Raw genomic sequence first — 27,599 nt, forward strand, 5'->3', positions numbered from 1 at the left:
ATAGTTTTACAAAAAACAGGGCAAAGAAACTATTCATTAACATAACTTACACTAATCATAAACGTTACGTTTACCATGGTTACACGAAAACAAAAGCTAAACGAACTCAATAACGGGAATCAATAAATTTTCAACCCTGAATAGCACATTGCTAGTGTTCTGATTGGTTAACTCAACTCCGATTACGGCTCCTGTTCCAAGTCACCTTATATGGAAATGCATTGCGCCAACTGTTGCGAAGATGAAAAAGGCTCTAGTTATTCAAACGTTCAGGATTCAATGAAATTTAATAAAACAATTATTCCATTCGCGCTTGTTGGATACGAGATTTGTCATAGCCAACTTGGCGCTACGCCTCCTGTTGGCTATTTACCATCTCATATCCGACGCGCGCTCACGGAATAATTGTTAAATAATCACTGCTAAAACACATTAAATCCAACAGTTAAATTTATTTGGTCAATCGAATACAACCTTCAAAATCGTATCAGTATTTTTAAGAGTAAAAATAAATTACTAAGATATTTACATGAATATTCCATTTGCAATGAGCAAAGGTTAATATAATCTTGAATTTTCAATTTGTCTCAAAAAAAGATTCCCCGGGTTGTGGTTTATGTATGTAACACAAATAAACAATTATCTCCCTGTTTAACACCAGTCCCTAAGTAAAGAACAACGAGGGCAAATTGAACGCTGTCTTTACAAATCGCATTTATATAGAACAGGGTTTTTCAATAGTTTACTATGCTTTTTTTGGCAGAGATATTTAAGACAGAGATTAGATTCTCATTTATTACGAGTCACCATTAAGTCCGTGTTATGCTAGCCCTGATACGAATAGTCGCAAAAACCATTTGTTACACTTGAATCTCATTGTCTTGTCTCTATCAATATTTCAAGAAGCTGGAAGATTCTCTCTAACACTATAATTGTCACCTCTATCAGAAACCTCAGTTAAGAACTAAAGAAAACTGAAAGCTTACCTAGTTGTTGATCTATTGGCGCTTCCTAGCTCACGCTACAAGAGCCGACTATCAGCATATGGACCACTTTTACATTAAGTAACGTAAAAACGAAACCCAAATTCATCCAAACCAACTGTCACAACAGTTGAATGTTACAGTCAACTGTAACAACGCAAGGTACCTTAGGATCTCAAATTGAATGCACGTTGACAGTCTAAACCGCGGGTAAACGCGAATGACCAAATCGCGATTGCTTTCTTCTTTGTCTCTGATTGGTTAAGACAGTGGCGTGAACTTTACAGACCAATCACAAGGTCACTCTCAATAAAACGTTCTTCTACAACGAAATTTTAGCGAAGATGGTGCTGATCTCAAAACAAGTTATTGAATTTTTCCACATTTTTAAATTAGGAAAAGGTATAACAATCTATGATAAAATTTGATGTTATAAAGAATAAAATTAAGCCTCCAATAGTTTATATTTTCTCAGGATTTCATTAAAAACTTGCAGTCGAGTTTCAAGAGCTTCAGAGAATCATTGCGTCACAAAACTAGTCAGATTGCGATATTGCTAAATGGCAGCCAAATATCAATTTAACAGCTAAAATGTTTTGTATTAATCACTGATGTAACCTAATGATATAACTTGGGCATAAATTTTTCATCTCATATTCTTTTCACATATCGTACAAAACTTAATAGAATGAAGATTATTATAACTATGTCTAAGTTATGGCATCCGCGTTTGTCACCTGCCATCCCAGACATCGAGTTTGCCGTTGTAAAAGCAGAGATTATGAGTTGGGTAGGGAATAACTGAAGCGGGCGAACTGAGTCCTTGTGAGGGAAAGGAGATAGGGTCTCTGGTTGCTTCTTGAAACACAGTGGCGTCCTTTGAAGGAACAAGCGAATGTTTAGTAAACAAATGGAAAGCTTTTAAACTGAGAGTCAAAAGACCAAAACAAACAAAATGACAACTACCAATCAGAAAACGAAATGTCGCAGTAGCCAACTAAAGCTAAATATACAACAAGTCAAATGGACTCAGTAAAGCGCGGGAAAACGCGTGCGACAAATTTGCGATAGTTTTATTTTGCATCTGATTGGTCGACATTGTGGCGAAGGTTTTCGTGACCAATCACAGACCGTAGCACGAACTTCATAGGAACCACTCGGAACAAAACGAAATTTTGTAGAGGCCAAAGAAAACTCACATTAAAAATAAGCAAATGGCCTGAGGCGCGGGTAAACGCGGGCGACACATTCGCAACTAAGTTCACTTTCGCATCTGTTTGGTCGAGAGTGTGGCGCGGGTTCTCTAGGCCAATCACAGACCGTAGTAAAACAAAACCGACACAAACCCGAATTTCTTTCGACACTCAATTGAAATTGTTCCAGAAAGGTTAAACCTGTACTGAGTGAATCCCATAATAAGCTAACAATTTGTGTTGAGCGGACGTGGGCTTTAAAATTTGTACTTTTATCACATGCATGTTGCTAGTTCTCAGCTGTTCCTTAGTGTGAACGAGACCATAATTGGCAATCTTACCTGGTGTTTAGATATAAAATCCAGAAGTCGCAGAGTAAGTTTTCGGCTCGAGTGTACAAGTGACTTTAAACTGCAAGGATAAATGGAAAGATCAGCGAAGAGGAATTCCTTTTTCGAAAAAAGAAAAACATGAAGAGTGTCGCCAAACTTCATGGCAACCTACCTTTCCTCGTGGCACAATCCCTTTGAGGATATCTGCAAAAATAAATTGAGAACGAATTCGGTTTTTCATTGAACTAAGCAATTTGTTTTCAAGCAGACCTTCGCATGATACTTTCTTGTAACATTGCTGTTACCACCAAAGCGACTTATTCTCCAAACATGCCAAAAAATTAGTGAACTGACCATAGAAAACTTGGTATTATTCCATCAAAAATATTTGAGACAACTCCAATTGCAGGACTGTTGTGTGCATTCTATTAAGGTTTGTAATTAATTTGGTTTGCAGAGGTTTCGTACCACAACAAGTTCGCAAACGTAACAGGCATATCAAACTTTCCTTAAGTCTTTGCACTCTTCAAAATTACGCCCGATAAAAAAACCCTGGCTTCCCCTCCTGGCTAAGAGAACTTACTTCAGAGATTGGTAGATCATACCTTCTGATAGACTTGATTGCTCAAGTCACCATCAAACAAAGGAAGACCATAACACAAGTCTAACGGCAGCCATTTCTCAGCACCTCTGTCGCCTTCACTCTCTTTCTTCTTTTCTTTATCAACCATTACTATATCATTATCTGACACACAAGTCACTCCATCAACTCCGTCCTCCTCGTTCTGCTCGTCGCTCGCCGAGTCAACGCTGCTGTCTGCGTCGTTGATGACGATCAGCGGCGACAGCGAACTAGGATCGCTCTCGACCGCCGACGGCATCCCGAAGTTTGCCGAGATGGTTCTCCGGCGTGCGCTCGCGGCTTGTTTAGTGACGGATGGTTTTAGCATGGATATAAAGCCACACGTGTGTTCCAAATCGAGACATTTCGAAAGCTGTTGAACAACAGGGTGCGCCTCCATGTTGTCTTCAGAGAACGGTTCACCTGCAAGGAGTTATCGACGATTACGCGCTGAACAATTCCGGTTGATAATCAAACATCAAAGACATCATATGGTTAAGATTACAGATTCTCTCTCCTATCTGACATTTTTCTTTTAACCCTTTACATTCTAACATCAGTATGCATGTTCTCCATATTGTACTCTACACATTTCCTTAGGTACTGACAAAGAGAATTTGTTCAACAATCAAGAGCTTTTTTCTTGGTGATCATTTCCTGTATTCTTAGGACGTTAAATGTCTGATTCAAGGGTGATACTTCGAGGAGAAATTAGATGCTGGTCACTCTCAGGGGTCAAAGCCGGGGTTTAGTCACTTACCGTATTTACAATCGAGTGGAAAAGGCACATAGACGACATCACCCTCTGTATGAAGTCCATGAGCCTGTTGTAAAAATGCATGTTCAATTCTTTGGATTGTGTCAGTCTTTCTCTATGCGCCTCCTTTCGATCTAAACATATCAAGGACTACGAGGCTTCAAGGAAACAAGTTATCGTTGTATAGATTCGCACAATTCGTTTAAACCACTCCAAATATCAGAGGCATATAAAAATGACGATTTTCTGAACAAATCAAGTGCGCGACCCAGGGGATACACACACGCGTCCTTTTCGTGTTTTCAAGCACGTTGCAAACTGTTGATTTGCCCGTGCTAGTCACCAGCAGCCTTCGACCGCGAGAAAATACGAGTGACTAGGCAACAGTAACAGGCCTGTTTCTGGGCCGGTCAGAACCAGGTCAAGGAAAACCAAAGTTACTCCGGATTATTTGCTACACTCAGATGAGGTTTACTCAAGAGATTATAATATTCTCTTGGTTTATTTTAACCTGTTCTTTTCTTTTAATGGATAAATCCCCGCTGATTCTCCTCAGATAACAGTCTGTAATGATGTAAGCTTACCTGAACCAAAACAGCCGAGTGAGACAGAGCATCGTTTAGCGCTAATAAAACATTGGACACGGACACAATTCCTGGATCGTGACCCCACGTGGTTATCATCAATCTTTCAAAATCCTGGGAAAAAATTAAAAAATTAATAATAATAATAATGAAGATGATTTATACTGATGATGATGATGATGACAATGACTACAACGACGAAGATGATAACATTTTAGTAGTGGATAAAGTGACTCTTAGTCCGCTGTATTCAGGTCGAATTGAAAGTTGGGGAGTTGGCTTGTGTGGAGGGAGGAAAAACAGAGAAACCGGATAAAAACTCTCGAAGCAAGGAAGAGAATAAAAAATAAACTGAAGCCGCAGGGGAAGTCCCGTCCGGGAGTTGAACCCAGATCGCAGTGAGGAGGGTGGGGGAAGAGAGGCGAGCGCTCTTACCTTTATCAAGCCGTACTTAAACAATTAAAAACCAAATATTACCTCGAAAATTTTGGGTAACCACCTGAGGCGTGTACCCTTGACTAAAAGAAGAGAGGGTGGGCCACTTTTCACTTGTTCATATATGAAGAGTTTGAACCATACTGAGTTGACCTCGGGTACCGCTGGACCAAAATGCGGCGGGCAACAACTCGTCACAGGTCGGATCTCATGACTAAGGGGCGCCATTGACACCAGTAAACTGAAAATTATAAACAAAACTAGAGCTTAGTAGCGTTAATTAGACAGTCACGCTATTCAAGTTTCTAACCTTAATCGCCTAGTTACGCTAGTCGCGCTAGCCGCTTAGAACATGCTACATATCGTAACATAACTCTCCAGTAATTCCCCAAAGCGAGAAGCAAAGCACAAATTATTATGCGTAGCGAAAGGTACAGCTGGTGGAAAATTGTGTTTACCCCTTGACTCCCGGATATGACCAGTGTGTAGATTCTCCTTACATTTTAACACACTTTAAAGCAGAAAGGTATTGAGAATGAAACACAATATCAATCAGGCGTTAGGTTTTTGATATAATACCTAATTCTTCATGTACAAGTTGGGAGAATTAACTTGCACATCTTGGAAGTGAGAGGGTTACTCAAATACCTGTAGTTCTTTTGCAGAACTCGACCACAAGCAGCAGAATCCAAACTGTTGAGACTTTCACATCGTAACAAGTCTGTAAGTAGAACAGAATGCACAATTGTCAAGCTGGCATTTCATATAATTTGACTTTCAGTCGATAGGTTCGTTACGCCACATTCCTCACCTAAACCCTTAGCAGGGACTTGATCAGGTTCCAATCCAAGGTTCCTGTTGTACCTCAAGAACAAAATAGCGTCCCTAAGTGTGATGGCATGGTCAAAATATCTTTGAGCTTCGCCTTCTGCAACACTATCCACCTAGAAGAACGGTAAATACACGGTCATACATATCATTTGGAATTATAGGAGAGAGAGAAGGGAGTGGCCATAAGAGGGTGGGATTATTCGGGTGCAAAAGACCTCTTTCGTTTTCACGAGAAAAGATAATACGTAGTTAAAGAACAAGCTGATATCTTCCTAAAACTTTACTCTGTGCCCCCCCCCCCCCCGCTTTCTAGACCAGAAAATCTTATCGATGCCAATAAAAAGTAGGAAGATTATTGCGATAATCAAGATTTTTAGGACTTGCCTTCTCAAGCTCTCCAAGAAAACTGTCCAACGATTCATCTGTGAGTTTTCCAACTTCAAACATTGTGACCGCATGGCTCTTCAAACCCTACATCAAAGAAAAAAAAATTAAAACACTTACAGTCTGACATCAGTATGCATATTCTCCATACTGTTCTCTATACTTTTCCCAAGGAGAGTTTGTCCAACGAATTACATGCTTTTTGAGTGAGTGATCATTCCCTGTATTCTCATAACCTTAATGTTTGATTCAGAAGTAAGATTGTATGGAGAAATTGGACTCTTGTCATTCCTAGGGGTTTAAGGGCTAAGCAGCTTTCTATGTAAAGACAGCAGATCTCGTGCTCTTCTCATTAAAAGCCAACTTTACACCACACAGGTACAATGAAACATGCAACCACTGATAATACAATAAATGAGACATTAGGTGTGCTCTCATTGGTCAATAAGCGAGCTTAGATAATAGTATGTAGACAAGGTGGTTTGTCATATGCCACTGGTCAAGACTAGCAAAAACTGCAAGCATTGAGGCTATGCAGCTTCGTAAAAAACAATGTATAACAAGACTGACTTTGACAAGTGAATCCACAATCACTACAAAAGTGGCCCATGCTCTTCAAGCAAAAAAAAAAAAAAATTACGCTCATGAAGACACCCCTATGATGATGATGATATTTGCTCAACATAACTGATTAACTACACAGTCCTACAGTACTCACTGGGGATAAATTGCCCATCATGAGGAAAGCAGTCAGCGTAGAATCAAAAAGGAAAGCAATCCTCTTTGTTGCCCCCCCTGAAATACTTTCAGCTGTAAAAAAAAAGTTGCACAATTGAACTAAGGTGTAATTTTTGCTGTTTGCAAAAGAAAAAAATCCCTATCAGAGATCCCAATGAAATCAGTTAACATGATTTTATAGCAGTTCTTGAACCTCAATTTGTGGGGAGATGGAAGGCTACTGGTTATGCAGTGGACCATGGGTCAAGAAATGGGAAATGGATATTTGGCTAGGCCATTGTGTTGTATTCTTGGACAAGAAACGCAAACTTTTAACTTCTAAAATCTGATAGTTAGTTTTCCCTCTAGCTGCAACACATTTCCTTGTAAATTAGTTTCACAATCTGGGGCTCGATCAAGAATACAACTTCTGCCAGATAAGTTTGGGCACTGTCATCACCTATTTCCTAGATAATTTATGGATATTAAAGGGATAGGTTACATATTAATAATTTCTAGAAGTTAAAGGGTTCACTTTCACTGTGCCTCTTGCTATCCAGGAGTATAAAGAGTCATCAGTGAAATTTCAGAGGAACCTGATGAAACTCTGGGGATAAATCATGATGGACAACTACCTTGTACAGCAGGGAAGGTAATATTAATCACCTAATGATATGGACATTGGAATAATTTGAAAGGGAATGGGCATTTGCTTTGTTTGCAGATTCATTTTACTTGCATCTCAAAACTCCAGATCCTTCCAAGCACCTTCTTACCAATGCCAAAAGATCTGTTCATATCGAATTGAGTGATGTATTATGTTTTTACCTGGTGTAGAGAGCTCTCCATTTGTTTCATGAGAATCACTAGACAAAGTATCTAGAGAAGTTGTCATTGAATTTGCCTTGTCTGGGAGGTTACTAAGGTCCAGAGTCAGGAGATTGTCTTTGCTGCTACATCTGAAGAAACACAAATTGGAAAACCAAAGTAAAGAAAAAGACACTTTTTTGATCTTGTCATGAGTGTGGGCAAATAAAAATTCTGATGCTCCATGAGCATTTGAACCTCAAACCTTTGGATTCTGCACTCTAATACCCTACCACTGAGCTGTAGAGACTCTACAGTGACCTGTTTTATTACTATGGTTATATATGACATGCCTCCTGCAAACTGCTGGGATCAGTAATGTTTTAAGCATCATGTGCTCAAACAGAATAAGAAAGATGGTAAATTTTGAGCTTGGTAATGAAATGGAGACGCACATCTTCTTGTTTTGTCACAGACATGGGACTGAGAACCAAAAAACAAATTAAGTATTCCATACTGTTGATGTAGATCTCAACAAGACATGTAGCTGCATATCATTGAGCTGTTGAATCATTAACCTTTCACTGATCATAATCAGTTCTCTGATTATCTCTGCAAGTTGTATCACCTTTCCTTGAAATTGGTCAAGAAAATTTGGTTTGATATCAAGAAGACATTGTTTACCTGCCAGGTTTGTCTAGTTTATGGGAGCACATATCCAACTACCCTCCCCCACCCCCCCACCCTTAAAAGGCCATTAAGGACCTCTGTTTCAAACATCACCCTGGCCCCTAAAACACAAGTGCCTTACAAATTCACACAGGCCATCTTCAATCATGACACTATGATAATGCAAACATTTTATTATCATAATTATTTATTACCTCTTCATTGCCAAACTGTTGACTTTCTCTGTCCAGGAGTGGTGTAACTTAGTTTCATCGATTTCCACACCCTTCTTATGTGCAAAACCAAGTCGGATATAAACTGACACAGCATTCTGTATGATGATACAAAAGGATAATGATGTTATTAGTCCACAGCTTAAACTCTTTTTTGTGTAGGTTTTTTTTTTCTTTCATTTGCAATAAGCAAAAAATGAAAAGGAAACATAGAAACATTATTTTAGCTTCACAACAAAATCTTACCTTAACTAATTGCAAATCTATCTGCAAAACGTTTGCTAACTGCAATAAAAAAATGGATGAAATATCATTTATCACAAGTACTTGATGTTATCATAAACCAATTGCTTTCTTTCATCATTTCCTTATCACAGACCACAAAGAGGATGACTCAAAGAAATTTTATTGACTGTTCAGGTAAACATTTTCATATCCATTACATAATTTGAAAGCATGCTAAAAAATTCAAAGTCACCTCTTTTATATTAGTGTGCTCATCTATTGAAACAAATATCTTGTACATCAGAACTTCAAAGTAATCACCCAAAACCCTGTTCATCACAAAATTCTCTAAAGGTGGAACTGGAAAGAAACCAAGAAAGAAAGTTTAGCCAACCAAGATCTTAAAACAGTTAACAAAAATCTTCCATATCTTCTACATTGACGCATTAAATTTTGAGTCTATTTGACAAAAGCTGTACTCATGAATATGACCTTTTTTTATGCATATTTACTCAAAATTCACCAAAAGCAAAGTTATCTCAGATTTTGTTTTCATTATGTACAAAAACATGCTGAAACAAAAGTCAAACTGTAAATACCTATAGGTTTCCACATCTCTCGTGTTGCTGTATATTTATTTTTCACTGCATTAACTTTGATAGCAACTTGTGTGTGCATCAATGTGTTCATAATTTTTCTCAGGATCACCGCAAATATTAGCCTCTTCCCTTGCTCACGTATAACATGATTCTACAATTTCTTACCAACTATATAGTCATCATCAGCAATTGGGACATCTATGTAGATAAGACCTTTGGTGTAAAGTCCTGCAAAAACAACAGTTTACCTCGTATTTTATGAAAAGAAGAGTGTCATCAATGTCTAACACCTATAGACATGAAATCATACCTCTTCAAAAAATTTACTAGAATAACTCAACATCCCTCCCTTTCTTATAACTTGTCCCTACACCATGTGGTTTAATATTCTCCTTACTCTTTTTATACTTTTTCTTTGGTACTGACAGGGAGAATTTGTTTTCACCATCAGAACTTCTGAGGTTAGCAATACCTAATTTCCCTTTGTTCTTGTGACCTTTATTTTTATTATGATTATTATTATTATTATTATTATTATTATATTAAGCAGTATTACTGTAAGGAGAAATTAGATGCTTGTCACTCTTAGGATTTCAAGGGTTCAAGGAACAGTCAAATTGCAAAAGACCAAAATGCACTAATCACAGCCCTTGAAAACCAACCAGTTGGAGCAGACTATTCTGCTTTGCAAAAAGACCCATGGTGAGTCAACCTTGCCTCCCAAAAAAGCTAGTGTAATACATTCAACAAGTAACAAGTTACACAGCATGTGACTTGATAATAAGACAATGATCATTCCTTTACCTTGTGCAACTTTGAGGTCCATCATCCCAGCTCGAGTGGCACCTTTATCAATTATGGAATCAATTGCTTGGTGTTCAGCATTTGAACACATCTGCACAGAAATGAAAGTGTTTTACAGTTTTAAAAAGAAATCACTTTTAAGTATCATTCTGAAATCTGAAAACTGATTACCATTAGTTACAATATGTAATCCACTTGCTATGTTAACAGAGATATTGAAGAAATAAACCTTCTACATAATTTTAAAAAACTCCCTGAGGCTAGGCCAAATATTCAGATATTTTTATTCAGGCCTCAAAAAGCTATTTAGAGCTTTTCTGCTGCTTTTAAAGAAACTACATTTTTAAATTTAACATCATACAAAAATCACAAACTAATAGCAATTCTCCAAAAGACCAATCTTCCCTAACGTACAATCATATTGAAAGCTCCTTTTCCTTCTTACCCTGATGTCATCTTCTGTCACGTAACCAATCTGCACAATCCACCAGGGTTCCAGAACCTTTAACACAGCAGGTTTAGTTGGCAGAAGATCCCGCACAGGCTTCTTTCTAAAGAATTTCTGAAAAAGATTTAACGCAAGGACTGAGTAAGGTATAGTGTTACCTTGCCTGTGAAGCAGGCATACAGTGTATCTTCTTGTAGGTGAGTGCTCAATATGCCATTTGAGTGTTAAAATCCCCATAGCGCACGAGTAACATTGAGGAAAGCCTGGAGACAAAAAAAAAAAAAGAGTACCAAGAGGGTGGTTGTGGGAATGACAAACTAGTAAAGAAGGAGGGGGTGGGACAAATATACATTTTGTTTCTCCCTGACCCTCCTACCTGCTTACTACTTTCTTTGCCTCAGGCTTTCCTTAATCCAGGATTCAGTACTATCTCAGATTATCGAGGACTTTAATTTACAGGCTAATATTGACATATGGATAAAAAGATTGAGGAGATAAAAAATGTCGGATTGAAATGGTTTTATTTCTGTGTTGTTATATATAAATTTAAGACTGAACATCAAAGCATTATGTTAATTTTTTCAACACAGTACACTTTCTCTCATCAGACAGCTCTATAAGAAGGACACCTTCCTGAAATACACAGTTCCAGTTAGCTCTAGCAGAATAATTTCTTAAGTCATTCTTAAATAATACAGCTCTTCGTCATACTAAGATATCCTTAGAGAAGACTCTTTCAGTCATTTCTAGAAATGTCTTCAATAACAGAAAACCAACAATAAAACATTGATTATTGTTCACATGTGATCAGTTTCAAGGTTGCTTTTGCATAATCTAGGTGGCACCTGCTCATACCTTAGATGACCGGCACTGATTCATCAACTCAATGTATTGATTTCTACCAATTGCCAACAGCCGTAAACCTAAAAAAAAAAAAATAAAAACAGATGGGAACCTCACAATTCTCAAAACCAGTAGAAAGTGAAATTCATTTTTACTCAGTAATTCAAATTGTAGGTCACCATGTCCCTTTTTGACTTGGCAAAGAGTGGGGCAGTTAAAAGAAGTTTGGCTAAGGAAGGGAGGGGGGGGAGGGGTTGCTTTGAAAGCTTTAAAAATTCCTGATCCAGTTTAAGATTAAATATAATCATTTTTCAACCCTGTTTAGATGAAAGTTTGGTATAGGTTGTAGCATAACAGCCTCATCCTGCATATCCAGCATGTCCAGCATAGCATATTCAGACAGAATATTCAGAAAAATTCTATTTTAAAAAATTGCTTATATAAAAGATGTTGACTGGGATTTTCTAAAGCTCATAACATAAACTGAAAATGATTTCATATCTAAATGTCTTTAAACTTACAATCTGCTGCAGTGAAGTTTGGTAATGAGTCATAGCTCCTTTCATTTGACATGATGTTTTCCATGATGCTACAGTAGTATGAAAATGGAGTGATCCTCAAACCTTTTACTATCACATCTGACAGGTGGTAAGGGAACAGCTATAAAATAAACAGCAAGCCATGTATGAATCATGAGTGAAAAGACAAGAAGAATATGAAGACAGGGACAAGTTAGAGAAACTTGAATGACACATACCACAAGTTGATTGTGTACAAAGTTATTAGTAGCCTGGATTAGCTCCAACTATCCTTAAAAAAACTTGGCCCTGATGTTTATTATCTTAGTGTGTTTCCTATATCAGACCATCCTCTGATGGTTTCTTGCCTCATAGAGAATATTGCAAGTAAACCAGACACCAACAAAAATTTTTTAACACATCTCTGAATTAAAATTCACCAAGGGCTGAGTTAGTCCCCCAGTTTAAGTTTTTTACTTCTCTACTCCAACCAACCAAAAGCCAATCACAAGTGCCTGGCTGAGGGGGCATCTAGGCCTAACATAAGACTCCGCTTATAAAGAATAGTTGATACATTAAAACAGCTACAACCTAACAAACACCAAGAAGATGCTAGTTTATGACCCCTTTACTTCTATAAATGTATAGCCATGGAGAGGTAAGAAAGGCTGTAGTGTTTTTATTAACAGTTTATATGGAGGTTAAAAAGCATGGGTCTCAATAAATACTGGTTATTGGTGGTCTACCGCCACCTCCAAGACCTCTCACTGCTGTCTGTTTAGCCTACTAGAAGACTCTAGTGTTTGGGTTTCACCTTACAGCTCAGCCACCTATTACATTCATTGGTAGCTATTTATGGAAAAATTTAAGGAAACCCCTGTTAAAAACTCAATTTTGTCAAGAATGCTATGGATGAATCTGTTGTATCTAGGAGGGTTTATAAAGAGAGTATCATCTGTAGTCCGATAGCATCCTTACCATGAGGTGTTGTTTACTGTACTGCAGTAAATCTTCATAATACTTTCTCTCGTCCCTTCTGACTTGTCGTACTGAGAACAAAATAGTGTAATTATTCAAAATATTGTATCATTACTCTGAACAAGTAAAAACAATATATTGTAAAGTCAAACAAGTGACGCAACAGCAAATGTTAATTACAAATTGAAGCCAATCTCATCAAAATCCAAATCACAAGCAGATTTCATCTTTCCTTGACATAATCTATATGCTAAGTGATTTTCTATGTCAATAGTGGCAATTTTGTACTCCAATAATTATGAATTCATTTTGTTACAATCAGTGAGAATCTTTAACACTGCCAAGGTCATGCAAACCCGGAGATTTTCACTGATTTCAACAACCAGTATTTAAACTCATTTAGTGATTTTTGATAAAATTTCCCATGTAAGTGCAAGCTGTTACCCCTCTTGATACTGTTCACAATAATCAACATAAACATTTCTTACCTAAGCTGCTTTTAAGTTCAAATGACAGAAGCACTCAAGTTTTATGGAGGGAAAGAAAGTCCCCCTCTCAATAAAAAAAAAAAAAAAATGCCCTCTTTGTTGCATGATTGTGTGCAAGGTTCTCACCTTTCTTGCACTTCTCTCAATAATAGAAACATTTCAGGGAATACTAGGGATAGGTGCATCCTAGCTAAAAGCATCTTTCATAAAGGAAAAAAAATATGTAATCAAAACATGCATGCAAGTAAGCTTTCTTTCTTAGCCCTGTTTCTGAGAGAAAGTTTGTGCAATATTTACACCTGTGAAAGAGGCTAGGAAAGCTAAACATGATATTTAACAGCTGGTGTTTAAGTAACAGCCATGATTTTAGGCTGTTGAAGGTGATCTCCAAGGAATAGCTAATAAAAAGAAACTTGGTGAGATTGGAGATGATCATTATTTATTTGTCTAACGATAGAGTTACTTGGATGTTGATCGCAACGTGACTCCATCGTGAGACAAACGAATAAAGTTCATCTCCTATCCTACACCACAATGAACAATATTTAATCACGTTGGTGAGGATTAATGATATCCCTTCATCTTTTCAAGAATATTTTACATTTTTGTTTGTTTACAAAGCCAAATTCAAACCCACATGAATACTTAGGAATATTGCCGAATTCAGTGTTAATAACGAATTATCTGTTAACCAGATTATTCACGCCTTGAATAATTAACGATTTATAACCTACATTAACATAACATCTGAATGATGACTGGGTCTTCACGTGCGTGTTCATAATTCTAAAGATATCCAATAACTTGTAATATTTCCGCATAATTTTTATTCAACTCAGTGAATAAAGTTACCAATTCTTTTCCTTACACTTAACACAACATGAAGCTGGACAATAACTGGAAGCCGATATTTCTTTGCACCTTTTAGTTGAAGACTTAAATAAGGGCACTAACCTATATTTCCACGATATCTCAATTGATTCCTCACACTGTAATCGAATACACATTTTTCCCATTCTTTCTGGCTGTTACCCAGCGACTGAGGAAAAAAGAATATTACAGAAACACATAATTTTTCTCCGCAAGGACTGGCTATTTTCCAAGAGATAATATTAAGCAGAACAGCAGAGGGCCTTTAATTCCGGTAAATACAGAGCATTAGTAAAAGTCCGTGCCGAGGGTAGGAAATATACAAGTTTTTACCTGTTTTATATTAGTTGGAAGCTTTGACCAGGGATAGTTATGAAGAATGTGGAACTCAACATCCGTACTTAGGGCAGACCTGGCCATTTAGTCGTCTATGATTGCCTTAAAATACCAAACACTGACACAAATTTCTCGCCCCTTCATCCTTATAAGTTTCACTTCCCTCCTAGAATGACTTGTGAGGTAGTCCGCTGGCTATCTTTGTATGGGGCTCATAATTCCAGGGAAATTGAACTTTACGCGGGAACTCGCAGCTTTATTTCTTTGATTTTGAATCCATCTTCAACATCTTCATTCATCTTAAATCAAAAAACCTAAATTTTAATCAATTTACTCTTTCCTCGAAGGAAAACTTCAAGGTAAGCCTTAGGTTACTACATTCCCTGTAAAAAAACTCGTGCCCAGTAAACTCACGGTAACCATGCAGTCCTCAGGTAAAATGGCGTCTCCTGACTACATCTCGTATGGATTTTCCGTAATCGTTGCCCTTGGTGGCGTCATAGGATACGTGAAAGCCGGTAAGTGATAGCTACGTCATGTTTTGATCTGACAAGGGTAAGGGATTTCAATATTTACGGCCCATAAAGCTTCCCAAAGCATGTAGCTATACAGCTGTTATGTCAGCAATGACTCAGCTCACATTTTTAAGTGGTTCGGGAATTATTTTAGGTTTGGTGTAGCTGTATGAAAGAGGAATTTCTTGCAAAACTGGACATAGATGGAGATGGAAAAGAATTTTTTCAAGAAAATGACTTTTTCCTTAAATTCTGCAACTATGGATTTAAAGAAAAGCATTTCGATTTATCTGCAACTTGAAAAAAATCAATGGACCGTGTCGTACTGGAAGATTAAAAGTTAAGTTAGTGTGTTGCTTCATGTCCGAACGCCAACCTTGGATTAAATGGTCTACCTTTTATTTTATTTGCCTTTTGGATCTCTAACTGCTTTAAAAAATAAACTTGTATGATATGATTTTATTACGTTACATCCCGTGCTTGAAGAACCCAATATTTGTTCTCTCAGACACCTCATCGTCCCCTTCCCCCCCCCCCGACTCCACCCCATACACCTTTTGGGGGTGGAGTGTGTTTCACATTTATTAAAAAAAGTTTCAGCCAACAATGGAGTGAGTCAGCAGTAAAGTGAATTCAACATGGTGTCATACAATAAAATTAAATACTCTTAAATTTCTCACTTGCACACTAAATCAAAGGTGAGAACATAATTCCTTTGTCAGAGTGATTGGAGGAATTGTGGGTTGTGTGTGTTTGTGTTTATAAGCAGAAAATGGAGCTACACTATTAGTGGGAATATGATAACTAGAAAACAAGAATAAATTAGATAAATGAAAAGTGCCTGTTGATACCACGGGGATTAAGAAGGCCAATTTGAAAGAAATTTTTGTTCTAGAGTTTTGAGGTTTTCTAAATGCTGGAAATGTTATCTTTGAAACTTTTTACGGTGGTCAATTTATGCCATCAACTCAGTTGATAATACTAAATTACCCTGTTATACTCTCCCACCGACACAGCACCACAGTTTCTTTAGAAACTTACCCCCTTTCCTCATGAAGGAGCCTGGTTGTAGGCTACCCACACCCAAAGGTTGTCTACCAACTTGACTGACTTATTGATGGAATTTATTAAAACTGCATTATTGCCTCATAGGGAGTGTACCATCTTTAGCTGCTGGGCTGGCATTTGGTGGCATTTCTGCACTTGGTGCCTACCAGACCTCCTCAAATCCAAGAAATGTTTGGGTCATGCTCGGTAAGAACATATTAACACTTTACAACAATAAGCCATTTCCAAGTTACCTTTGGTCTCATTTCCAAAGCAAGTCCTGCTGCTCATCCTTTCATTCACATGCAAATTAAACTCATTTTTATATGAATGTTTGACCACCAGGCTTTGAAAAAGAGGCTTAAGGTAATTTGGAAATGGCTTATTAATAATTTACCCCATAGATGACAACGCTGCACTATATAAAATTGATTATACAATTCTTCCTCTGTATCATAAATCTTCATTTACCTATCATTTCAGTGACATCATTGGTCCTGTCTGGAGTGATGGGATCAAGATTTGCAAGATCAGGAAAGTTCATGCCAGCTGGGTTGGTGGCAACTTTGAGGTACCTTAAGTTGTTTGCTAAAACAAAATTGTTTTTCTTGTTAGACTCAAACTTTAAAAGAAAACTTAAGTACAATGGTGAATTGATTTTTTTTATATTTCAGTGTTGCTCAAGCTGTGCGCATGTCTTACCGTCTGATGCAGAACTGATAACAAGATTCTAAACAGCTTTGTTTCCAACTCGGTATCATGCACTATCTACCCTGTAATGTAGCTAGGTTTTGTTAGTGATATTCCATATTCATCTAGACTGAATATTGAAATGTAAAATCAAGGTGCTGTAATGTTAAAGACGTATTCATGGTTCATTATTGCTGGTTTTTAACTATCCAGTTTAGTAAGTCTTCTATGTAAAAACCCTCCCTTTTCCTCTTTTAGACTGTGCTGTATATCATGGAGATGCAAAGGTGTAAGAAACACAAGAATCTGTCAGCATTTTTTTCAATAAAGGAATGTTTACAGCATTATGAGTGAATGTCATTTTTTAAATTGGAAACTAAACCTACAGGATCCAATTGTTCAAAGGGCAGATAACGTTATCCTATGGATAAATCACCATCCAGTGGATGAGTGTTAACACTTAAATTCCCATGATCTGATTGTGAATTTCCCCTCCAGCTGCTACACATTTCCTGTAAATTAGTTATGAGAATTTGTTATTAGATCAAGATAACAACCTCTACCTGATAAGTTTGAGTATTCTCATTACCTGTTTGCTGGGTAATGTAAGGATATTATGGGTAGAAATTAAAGGGTTAACAAAACATTCTAAATTATCCAACCAATAGCAATTTATCTGGTGAAAATCATTATCCACCCTTTAAAGAAGCCATCCAGGTGATTATAGAGATTTCCACAGTTTGATTAGTTCACATAAACACAACATCTTGCCACAATCATCCACTGTTAGGTTGTAATAGAAGCCAGGCACTGATTTCAACATGGTCACTGCACAATATTTTGATGCCTTTGAAAGTAAATAAAAAAGAGGAGGAATTGGAGTAGCTCTGATGTTCACCCGAGAAATTGTACTAAAACAATTACTCTCCTTCAGCCAGTTAAGCCAGTCAAACTTAAGGTGTGCTTGTTCCTATTATTACTGTGAAGGATAACAAATTATTTAACACAAACAATAAATAGACCAGTATGTGTTACTGACCCACCAAGGCAGCACAGTCAATTCTTTAGAAACTAATTTCTTCTTTTATTATAAACATGGGACAATGCTGATATGTACAAAGGCAAGTAAATAATTCCCTTGCTCTCCTATTTTGTATTACAAAAATATGCCACCGAAGTTGTCAAAAATACATTTTCCCTCTGAACTGCACAGTATAGAGACTTCCTTTATGCAATCCAGGTATGTTTGAGTAAACAATGATTTCTTAAAGCAGTCTAAATGTGAAAAATATGTACATCTTAGCCACAGAAATAAATAATGAGCAGGTTAATAAAGAACAAAAATGTCCTTAGATAACTGAATTGTGGCCTGCATTACAGACTACTTTTAATTAAGCATTGATATCACTATTTATATTTTGTGATCTGCAGGTATGAGGGCAGTCTGTACCTGCTCCCAGTGTGTGTTAGTTAGAATGAACTTAGTGATGATCTAGTTTATTGAAGAGTCTTGGAGGCTCAACAGTAAAGCATCAGAGCATGTAATTTCGAAAGGTCTGAAGTTCCATTCTTCAGGGGAACTCAGAACTTTTTTTATCCCTCCCTTATGACAAGATGGAAAAACATCTTTTTGAGAAGGACAATTGTCAGATTCACTTGTTATGAATATTGGGCAAAGAAAACTCTTGACTTCCAAAGATGAAATTTCAAGCAGATGACTGCTTGTTCACTTATTTACCTCTCTCAAGCTGTTTGAGTCTTTCCATATTAACCAGGTACATGTTAAAAAGATGTATAACCTTTGGAAGTCTGGTGATTGTGGGTTTTTATGAGAATTAAATGTTTGAAGTGATCTAAAAAACCACAAAGAATTGGCTCTTAAAAGAATGAAATCTTGTGATAATTGTTTACTGCAGTAGACAAACAACAAGGAGGTAAGAATCTACTCAACAGGAAGGGGGATGGTTTAGAATCCAGCAGAGATTAATACAGATTGCTGATGGTGGAATTAAAAACTAGGGCTAAAACTGTCACAATGAGCAAACCACCAGCCCCATTCAAAGATATGTATTCAAACAAGTATGTATGAGTTTATTAAATTAGCTGCGAGCAGCAGGAGACTTGCTAGAGGCCCTTCGTGCCACACCTGGTCTGGCAGGGGACTTGCTCAAATTCTCCTTACTCCCTTCTCTGCCTCTAGAATTACTTCTTCCTCTTGTTTCATCCCTTGATGTTCTGCCTCCCTGATCAGTCACTGAAGTCTTTTTTCCAGGTATCTGTGACGTTCTTTTAGTCAGTGGTGCACCTTTCTTTGCAGCTTCACGAGCTTTCTTTCTCTCTGCCACCTTCCTTGCTTCTTCAGCTTCTTCTTGTTTTCTTTTCTTTTCTTCTTCTAACAGTTTCTCCTTCTGCTCAGCAACAGAATGGACTTCCTCTATCATGTTGGTTGACTACAAAAACCAAAGCATCATTGTCAATCAAGCATTACATAATACATTGAATAACCACACATTTTGACTAGTTGTTACCTATGATCTATTAGAGGACAGACCCATCCTTACAATATCACCCCTAAATCAAACATTAAGGTCATGAGAATAAATGAACTGATCACCCACTAAAGAAGCTCTACATTGCAAACCAAATTCTCCTTGTCAGCACCTTAGGAAACATATAGAGAACAGTATGGAGAATATGTCTACTGATGTTAGGGTGTTAAGGGGTTAATAACATTTTTTTATTATATAAAACAAACAGATTCCATGTTTCCATGGGTCTGTACAGTAATAGATCACAGAAGATATCCAAATGCAATGACAACATCAGTGACACCCTTGGCTGCCCTTTGTGCCACTTTTTGAGCAGGTTTTGACGTCATCTGCAATCTACTACTGAACAGATGCGCAGAAACTTGGAATCTATTTGTTGAGGTGAATCTTTACTGTTTACCTATTAATTTCATGGGCAGTTGCTAAGGGACAAAACTATTTTAAAAAGTATGGGCTGATTTGACAGCAAGAAAGAGTTGGTAGATAATCGTTAAGTATACATAAAAATGAATACATAAAAAATATAAAGTAATGAGGATTTAAGGTTGATGCACACACTGAGACACTCTTTATTTACAAGTTCCTGAAATAATCTGAATGAGCTCAAAGTATTGCTTTCTTAGGAGAAAAATAAAAAACCATGGAAGAACCCTGGGGAAAAGGATGAAAACCAACATAGTCTGCAGCACAGGTATATTTTTTGTTGAGAATGCTATGCCCCTAACCCTCTCCATCCACTTAAACCCTGAAGACATGGTAGTCTAACAAATGATTGCAAGCCTGTAACTGTATCTCATTCTTCCAATGAAAACAAGCTAACTGCAGGCTAACACTTACTACTAAGCCTGCACCAACATGATACTGGATTCATCTTATTCACTTGGGCTATAGCACACTCTGTGGAATCTTCCCTCCTACCCCGCCCCTTGTATACCATTTAGACTCACCCAAACATAGAATGTGGCTGCCCCAGCACTTGTATCTCTGATTGTCTCCAAATCAGTCTCCTTCAGATACTTTTCAAAAGCATAGTCAGCCTTGCTCATGTCCACATGTAATGGATCTAGTGATGTGACCTGCCGCTTCAAACCCTCTTTGCCTGTCTTGCCAAGCAGTGCTTGCATGTTCTTCCAGTTAAGCAACTCCTTCTCAGGATAGTTGAGCAGCAGATATGTGGCAATCATAACCTGTAAAGAAACAAGTATCAAGGAATATTGATAAATCTAGACTTGATAAGACAAGAGAAGATGAAAGTTGGAGTAATAAAGACTTAAGATTCAAGATAGCTGCATCAAGACTTTTCTATTTTAATATTGTGCTGTACAAATTGAAATAACCTTAAATTTAGAATAGCAGCATGTATACTTTCCCCTCCCTAACAAGAGAGAGTGTGGTAGGAGGAGGGGGGAAATTGGAACCTTTGGACAGTTTGCAAGGAGGGATATTTTCAACTCTCAATGACAATACATTCTGGTAAGCTTTAAATCCTGTTTTAATCTGATTGATTCTTGTCAATTATAATCTTTACTTTCCATTGCATGTTTCTCTAGAGTGCATTTCTGATCACCTTGTTATGAAATGTTTTTAATGAGCTGTAAAAAAAGGAACTAATAAAAAATATTTCTAATATATAGATTTAGCCAAGCCTAAAAGTAGAGCTCACATTTTTTTTCCCTGTACGTCTCAAGGGCACAACGCGTTGCTCCAGCCAGGACTAGAACCCAGGTGGTCTGACTCGGAGCCCAGTGCACTGACCACTGGACTACTGAACAAAGCCATGGGGTTGGTGTGCCCGTGGTACAGTTGACCACTCATGTTAAAAGTAGCACCTTGTATGGTCGTATATCCAAATTTTTTCGGCTTGATGGGTTACTACTATTTTGTATAATTATGGGGCTACGCTTTGTGAGCTCTGCTATAATCTATATAGAATATTAAATAAATGTATAAATCCCATATAAGTATATACCTTGTGGACTGCAGGAGGTGGATTCCCATAACTCCTGATCTCTGATATTACACTTTGTTTCAGTTCCATGATTTCTGCTTTCAGTTTCTCAAGACGTCTTAATCTGCTTGCCAGTTTTTCTCCTTCTTTGAGTTCAATGCCCCAGCCTTTCTCCCAGCCATTTTTTCGAATGTGGGCCATTGACTTCTCCAGATCACCCAGATGTCGACGCCTTATTGCGCTTTTTAAGGCATCCCCTGCTTGGACATCCTTAAGAGTGTTTTCTGCAGTATCAATGTCATTCTTCAAACCTGCCACATACAAAGTGTTACCCCATTAGATCTTGGTTGTTACAAAGGCTTTGGCCTTGCTTTATAGTGAAAATTCTATAATTGTCTTATGACATGTCTATGTGCTCAGAAAAGATAATTAACATGAATATAAAAGAAGAGCAATAAGGTCTGCTATATATGAAAGACACCTATTTTAGCCAACTTCCTCCCAAATAACTATTGGCATCAGAAAAATTTTCTTTATGTAATACAGACCAATAATAAGAATCAGAACTTACCAGGCATTTTAGCAGTCTTGGCTTCCTTGATTGATCCTTCCAGTTTTTCTTCCTTTCTAGATTTCACTGCCCCCTTTAAGTTGGCCCTCAATCTCTTTTCCTTGTTTGCCATGGCTTCAGCAAGAGCTTTCTTTTGTGCTTCTTCAGCAGCCTTCTTTGCTGCCTCATCTGTTGCTTTCTTCGCAGCTTCAGCTGCTAGACGAGCTTGTTCTGCTGCTACTCTTTCTGCTTCTTCTGCTTCTTCAGCTAATTCTTCAGCCTCCATCGCCTCCTCTCTCTGCTTTCGTTCCAGCTCCTCTCTTTCTACATGATCATGAAATGTAATGGAAAAATACACTTTCTAGTATCCATTTCCAGAGAAGAATGGTACATCAGACACACTTTCAAATAATTACACTTCGATTGCATTGGCAGACTGTGTCTCTTACAACTATGGGTATCGTTATCTTATGCTGTAACTACCATCCCCCACCCAGGAGGTCAAATGAAAATCTTCTTAGGAACTTACAGGCACAATGGATATCCCTTCTTAAGATAAGATAGTCTAAGAAGATTTTTTAGCCTTCCAATTTTTCCAGAGCAACTTTAAAAGCACCAACCTCTACAACCCAGAGCCCAAAGGGAGGTTTCAAGTACATTAATTTGGTCACATGTCACTTTTTTTAAAGAATTAACTGAAGACTGGCAGTAAAAAGTTTGATTCCAGTTGCTTGAAGGGTGTAAAACACTATCCACTAGATAAATTGCTATCCGATGGATAGCACAGCTCATTTTGTTTCTCTCATCTGCTAGACAGCAAGTTATCCATTGCAATCTGATTGGCTCTTATTGGTGTGATTTATTCACAAATCACCATTTTTTTCCCCTAAATTCCATCTTTTTCTCAGCCAAAGAGAAACCTTCACTAAAGCATAATAGCCAATCAGATTTCAAAGCTTGTTTAATGTAACCAATCAAATTAGTGGAAAATGAAAGACAATTTTTGCAACTTTTACAAACCAGATCAGCACTGGATCAATAAAATATTTTTACAGACTAAAATACCCTGTATTTTACTGTCTGAATTTTGCAGTTTCAGAATTGATCTACTAAAGTGGCAATTGAACTACATGTTGTGCAAGTTTGGTTTTGTAATTTCAAATCAAACTTGTGCTGCGTGCTCTTTCAATTCTGAAATCACGTTGTCAGACCAAATTGCACTCCACTCAATTCAATTACCATTCTAAATCAGCAGCCATGGATCGTGGAATAACACCCCCTTCCCGCCCAGGATGTAACCACAGGCTCTACCTCAGGCTTGTAATCTTAGACAACATCCCTTACAAATTTTGGTAAAAACAATTTTAAGTAAATACTTTCTTACCTCTTTCTTCCTTTTCTCGTTCCAGCTCTTGCTGTTTTCGCAGTTCCTCTTTCTTCCACTTCTGATCAGCTTCTTCCTTCTCCCTTCTCTTCCTCTCTTCTTCCTCTAGTCTCTTAGCTTCTTCCTGCCTCAGTCTTTCCTCTTCTTCTCTTCGTTTTGCTTCTTCCTCGCTGAGCCTCTTCGCATCTTCCTCATACTTCCGGCGCTTTCTTTCCTCCTCCTCCTCTTTCGCCTTCCTCTCCAGTTCTTCTTGTTCCGCTTTCTTCTTAGCAGCTTCTGCGTCGGCTTTTCTCCTTGCCGCTTCTTCTTTTCTCTTCGCTGCTTCTTTCTCAAATTTCGCCTTGTTCTCGGCGGCCTTCCTCGCCTCTTCATCGGCTCTCTCTTTCTCCCGTTTACGTCTCAACTCTTCCTCCTTTTCATTATCCTCATCCTGCCTTTCTTCGTCCAGCCAATCCATGGTTGGCATATCGCAAAGTGGAACTTCAATCTCTGCAAAACTAATTCCAGAACCGGGAGCAGCGCGACTACGAAGGAATTTGAGCCACCGGCGATGCGAGAAAAAATCGTCGTGAACGGCCTGGAATAGGAATCTTGCTTCTCTTTCACTAATAGCACCTTTATTTTCCCTGTCCAGCATTGAAAATTCCCATTGCAAGTCGCGAACGAGGAAATACCTCCGGTCCATTTCGTTGAGAACATCATAAAGTTCCTGCCTGTCGCAAGTTTCGGCCGCACAAACGGCCTCTATTGACGCTTCTACCTGCGGTAAACTTATCCCTCCATCTCGTATGTCAGAGTGTAGCTCCTGTAGTTGTTCTGCTGTTAGTTCACCCGAGAAATCTGTATCAAAGCGGTTAAATGTGTCCGTAAGAGCTTCATCTTTACTAATCCAGTCGCTTGAAGCCGCCATGTTGATTATTGTTTACACCGGAGTCCTGGACACCATGACGTCATTAATACGTATTCAACTCTGGACTGGACGACTGAATCTAATAAGAAGAACAGTGGACAATTTTCAAAGAACATTACATGTTCATTGATCCAACAAGAGAATAGAAGAGGAGGCAGTTTGTCATTATATTTTTGTATCGAATATATAATATTTGGAAAGGAAATGAGCTAAGTGGAAAATAAGTAGAAACACTTGTAAAACACACATAAAAGTGTTCGTGATGTTAAAGTTGAATATCAGAAGTGAGCTTCAGCTGACGTTTTAAGCAGTTTATGAGTCCGAGAATAGAAAACCTTCACGTGTTGTGCTTTGTTTATTCAAGCAAAATCTTTAATTCTTGCGTGATTTCCAAGTGTTGACGTACAAATTAACATATGGAACAATGGTTGGGGCTGTTAAATCTGTTTATATCGGCTGAAAGAACCGATCGCGTTCAAAAAAATTAAGTATTATGGAAATGCCATAAAAAGGTATTAACTGTGAGCGGATATCCAAGTGCGGATACTTTCTCAAGAGTCTTGAAGTAGGCTTCAGTGACGACTTTGAGATCACCGAAAAATGATAGACCCGTCACCTTGATTTTTGAGTAAATGGTAAATGGAGTTAAGTCAATAAGATTACCCTAAAGACACGTGAGAAAACCTCGATCTTTGAAAGTGATATCGTATTTATATTCTGTAAACTCCAAAGCTTCGCACTTACAATAACTACCAGCCTAAGTTCTTGTTCGATGAATTAAAATCTCTTGGACAAGAATGCGTTTTTTAGCCTGTAATTGTTCTTTTTAATCTCAAACAAATTCGTGCGGGAAAAAACAAAAACGGAAAAAAAAAATTTCTAAGCCGTTCTGCATTAATAGCGCTCATTGCATAACTATTAAACCGTTTAAAGAAAAGCCTTTAATTCCTGTTTAGTTCATTAAAACACAATTATGATGAAAAGAAACACACTTTCTGGATGTCTACCAATAGCATGAGATGAATGATGCTGCTGATCAATAGAAAGCATAAACAGTCTAGGGGTCACTGCCTCTGTGGTGAAAAGGTCAGATACGTGTCATAAAATAACAAGCATGAGAATCGTATAAGGCAGACAACACAGTTGACTTTGACAGCACTACGAATCTCGAGACAAAATGTCCTCTGCGGACGAAAATTCGGCTTTAAAAAGAAACTCTGTGCATCAAACGAGACTTAGTCTCGAACTCCAGCAGCTGGAAAGAGATAGAACGACTCGCATGCGTGAAATGGAGAAGGCAACTCAAGCGTTCGCGCGGAGACAGGAACAAATTCAGGGCATACGAGATAAAGCTTCGTTGCGAAGAGTTCCAAGCGCTCCACCTGCTCAAAACTGTTCCGGTCGCACGCCACTCAGTAAAAGCGTTCTTGCATCTGATTCAAAAGAAGATTTGACCCTTCAACCATTTGTAACCAAAAACGTAAGGCTGGAAAGTGCACCCTTGTCGAGAAATCGTAGAGCACTTCACAAGACCGTGACAATGCCTTCGATGGACTTACTTCCATCGCGTAGCAGTTTTACCGGCTCATCTGGTCACTTGTTATCTGTTAGTAGCGATTCGACCCAAAAAGGAACCAGCCCGAACAAAACAGGATTTTCATCTCCGTTACAAACGCCTCCAAATGGCACAAGAGTGCCAATGTACAGTCGGAATTTCTCAGGTGTGCGACAACGAAACGAGTTAATGACAGCTAGCCTGCCACGAAGAAAGACCAGTTTACCTCTACTATCTAATGGCACAAGAACCACAAGAAGCAAATCTGTGTCGTACTAGATAAGAGAGCTCCGCTGATTAATATTTTTATAAATCTATCCTTTCTTATCATTTCCTCATGAACTCTCAGAGATATCTTGTCAACTCCTTCTAGACGGGTACGTTTTTGACATGAATGTTTTCTCTTAATTTCAAAACAACTTCTCTGAGGAGTGTGAAATAATCCAATATTGATATACTTATCTAAACTAAAGGGGGTATCGGTTGGTATATTAAACTTGAGGCGAGAATATTGATCGTTTTTATGATCATGTGGTGAGAAATGTTACATTACAATCCTCAAGAATTACCGCAAAACTGAGCAAAATCGTAAATCACCTTTGGTAAAAAATAAGACTGTCTGACCTGGTAGAGTAGATGGGGATATAGTATTTAAGAGAGCAAAAGTTAGGTTGTATGGTCAACACAACGAAATTTATTTTCCCGTGGGTTCAATCTAAAGAAGCTAAGAAATTTCTCTTGCTGATAATTCTGAGTGAATTTCAGTCAAGTTTAGGTGCGAAAGTATTGAATGGCTTCTCAAAATATTGCGTGACTTTTAATTTTAGCCGTCTTAAAAATCGAGCGCCGTGAGCTCGCAAATAGACACAGTTAAACAAATTGGTTATTTTTATCTACATGAACCAATTAGAAGATCTTTCCTTTGTTGTGACATCTTAAGTTGCAAACTGTTGCACAACAGTGAAGTTGTCAAATCAATATTAGAGGAAAACAAAAGACTTATGTGTAACTCAGCGTCGTTGTTTCAGCCGGAAACGACGTGAAACGCATTAACAGGCTTTGTTTGATTGCTTTTTGCGAAAGCGATCGAGCTGTTAAAAAAAACAAGAGTTTTGTATGAAGGACAGTAATTTGTTTTTTATTGTTTTTTAAAAACAAGAGTGTGCTTTTTATTAATTCTTTCTAATATTTGTGTGTTTGGTAAAACTCCTGAACAATTGATCCATTCCTTGTTATGACTGAATAGATATACTTCAGATTCAACATATTTATTGTTGTTCTTTAATCTTGTCTACCAATTTAGGTGCTGGCGTTCAGACAAAAGATATCCTATTTATTTTACGTAGTCCAAATTCTTGTCCCCTTCCTTAGAGCAGTCAACGGACTCAGCTGAGAGTCGAGAAACAAAATAGTTTAGGATGGTACTGGAAAAGAATCGGGTTCTACGACAACTCGTCGAAGATTTCATTACAATGAAAGCGACCGCAAGGTTTAGTCAGAATGAACACTCTTAGTTCAGGCTCATTTTCCTTTTCTCAACGGAGAGGGTTCCACCGCCTTCCTCAATCACCCATCAGTCATTAATCCAATATCAAAGGATTAAGAGACCGCCTCTAGGGACAAAGTGATTATGACATTAATATTTCACTTAAATCGTATTACTTGACGTCACAGTGAAAATCACGAACAAAAGTGTTCTGGAAGGTTGCTCCACTCAAAGTATCAAGACTGAATAGAACCCGGCTTCTCCAAGTGCTTACTAAAATAAGTTTTTTCTCCCTCTCCTGAAAGCCCC

General features: G+C 37.9%; 4 protein-coding genes across 6 annotated transcripts; 2 read left to right on the plus strand and 2 right to left on the minus strand.

The window, feature by feature from the left end:
• Positions 1-432: 432 nt before the first annotated feature.
• On the minus strand, positions 433-14,876 carry LOC113681526 (protein FAM91A1). Its single transcript, XM_027198623.2, has 23 exons — positions 14,654-14,876; positions 14,405-14,489; positions 12,963-13,033; positions 11,988-12,126; positions 11,479-11,546; positions 10,621-10,737; positions 10,176-10,266; positions 9,537-9,599; positions 9,026-9,132; positions 8,794-8,832; positions 8,530-8,645; positions 7,667-7,797; positions 6,840-6,931; positions 6,122-6,208; positions 5,718-5,850; positions 5,555-5,627; positions 4,949-5,147; positions 4,472-4,585; positions 3,891-3,954; positions 3,114-3,553; positions 2,681-2,712; positions 2,518-2,587; positions 433-1,860 (listed from the first exon to the last, which is right to left on the minus strand). Exons 1-23 carry the CDS (start codon positions 14,738-14,740, stop codon positions 1,717-1,719), a joined length of 2,562 nt encoding a protein of 853 aa, XP_027054424.2. The 5' UTR covers positions 14,741-14,876; the 3' UTR covers positions 433-1,716.
• On the plus strand, positions 14,863-17,252 carry LOC113681520 (transmembrane protein 14C). 3 transcript variants are annotated; one of them, XM_089188692.1, is made up of 5 exons: positions 14,863-15,015; positions 15,084-15,174; positions 16,324-16,425; positions 16,702-16,789; positions 16,893-17,252. In XM_089188692.1, exons 2-5 carry the CDS (start codon positions 15,096-15,098, stop codon positions 16,936-16,938), a joined length of 315 nt encoding a protein of 104 aa, XP_089044818.1. In that variant the 5' UTR covers positions 14,863-15,015; positions 15,084-15,095; the 3' UTR covers positions 16,939-17,252. The 3 variants fall into 3 exon arrangements, with proteins under 3 accessions (XP_089044818.1, XP_089044817.1, XP_089044815.1); XM_089188691.1 differs by having other exon boundaries at positions 14,880-15,015; positions 15,091-15,174; XM_089188689.1 differs by lacking the exon at positions 14,863-15,015 and having other exon boundaries at positions 15,059-15,174.
• Positions 17,253-17,971: 719 nt separating this feature from the next.
• LOC113681516 (uncharacterized) lies at positions 17,972-24,347 on the minus strand. Its single transcript, XM_089188678.1, has 5 exons — positions 23,340-24,347; positions 21,977-22,279; positions 21,427-21,716; positions 20,405-20,644; positions 17,972-19,358 (listed from the first exon to the last, which is right to left on the minus strand). The coding sequence occupies exons 1-5, from the start codon at positions 24,247-24,249 to the stop codon at positions 19,008-19,010; spliced, it is 2,094 nt and encodes a 697-aa protein (XP_089044804.1). The 5' UTR covers positions 24,250-24,347; the 3' UTR covers positions 17,972-19,007.
• Positions 24,348-24,602: 255 nt separating this feature from the next.
• LOC113681518 (uncharacterized) lies at positions 24,603-27,071 on the plus strand. The gene has a single exon (XM_027198614.2). It carries the CDS (start codon positions 25,427-25,429, stop codon positions 26,081-26,083), a length of 657 nt encoding a protein of 218 aa, XP_027054415.1. The 5' UTR covers positions 24,603-25,426; the 3' UTR covers positions 26,084-27,071.
• The last annotated feature ends 528 nt before the right edge of the window (positions 27,072-27,599 follow it).

The sequence above is a fragment of the Pocillopora damicornis genome, chromosome 12 (assembly GCF_964200805.1).
Source record: "Pocillopora damicornis chromosome 12, jaPocDami1.2, whole genome shotgun sequence".
Lineage (NCBI taxonomy): Eukaryota > Metazoa > Cnidaria > Anthozoa > Scleractinia > Pocilloporidae > Pocillopora > Pocillopora damicornis.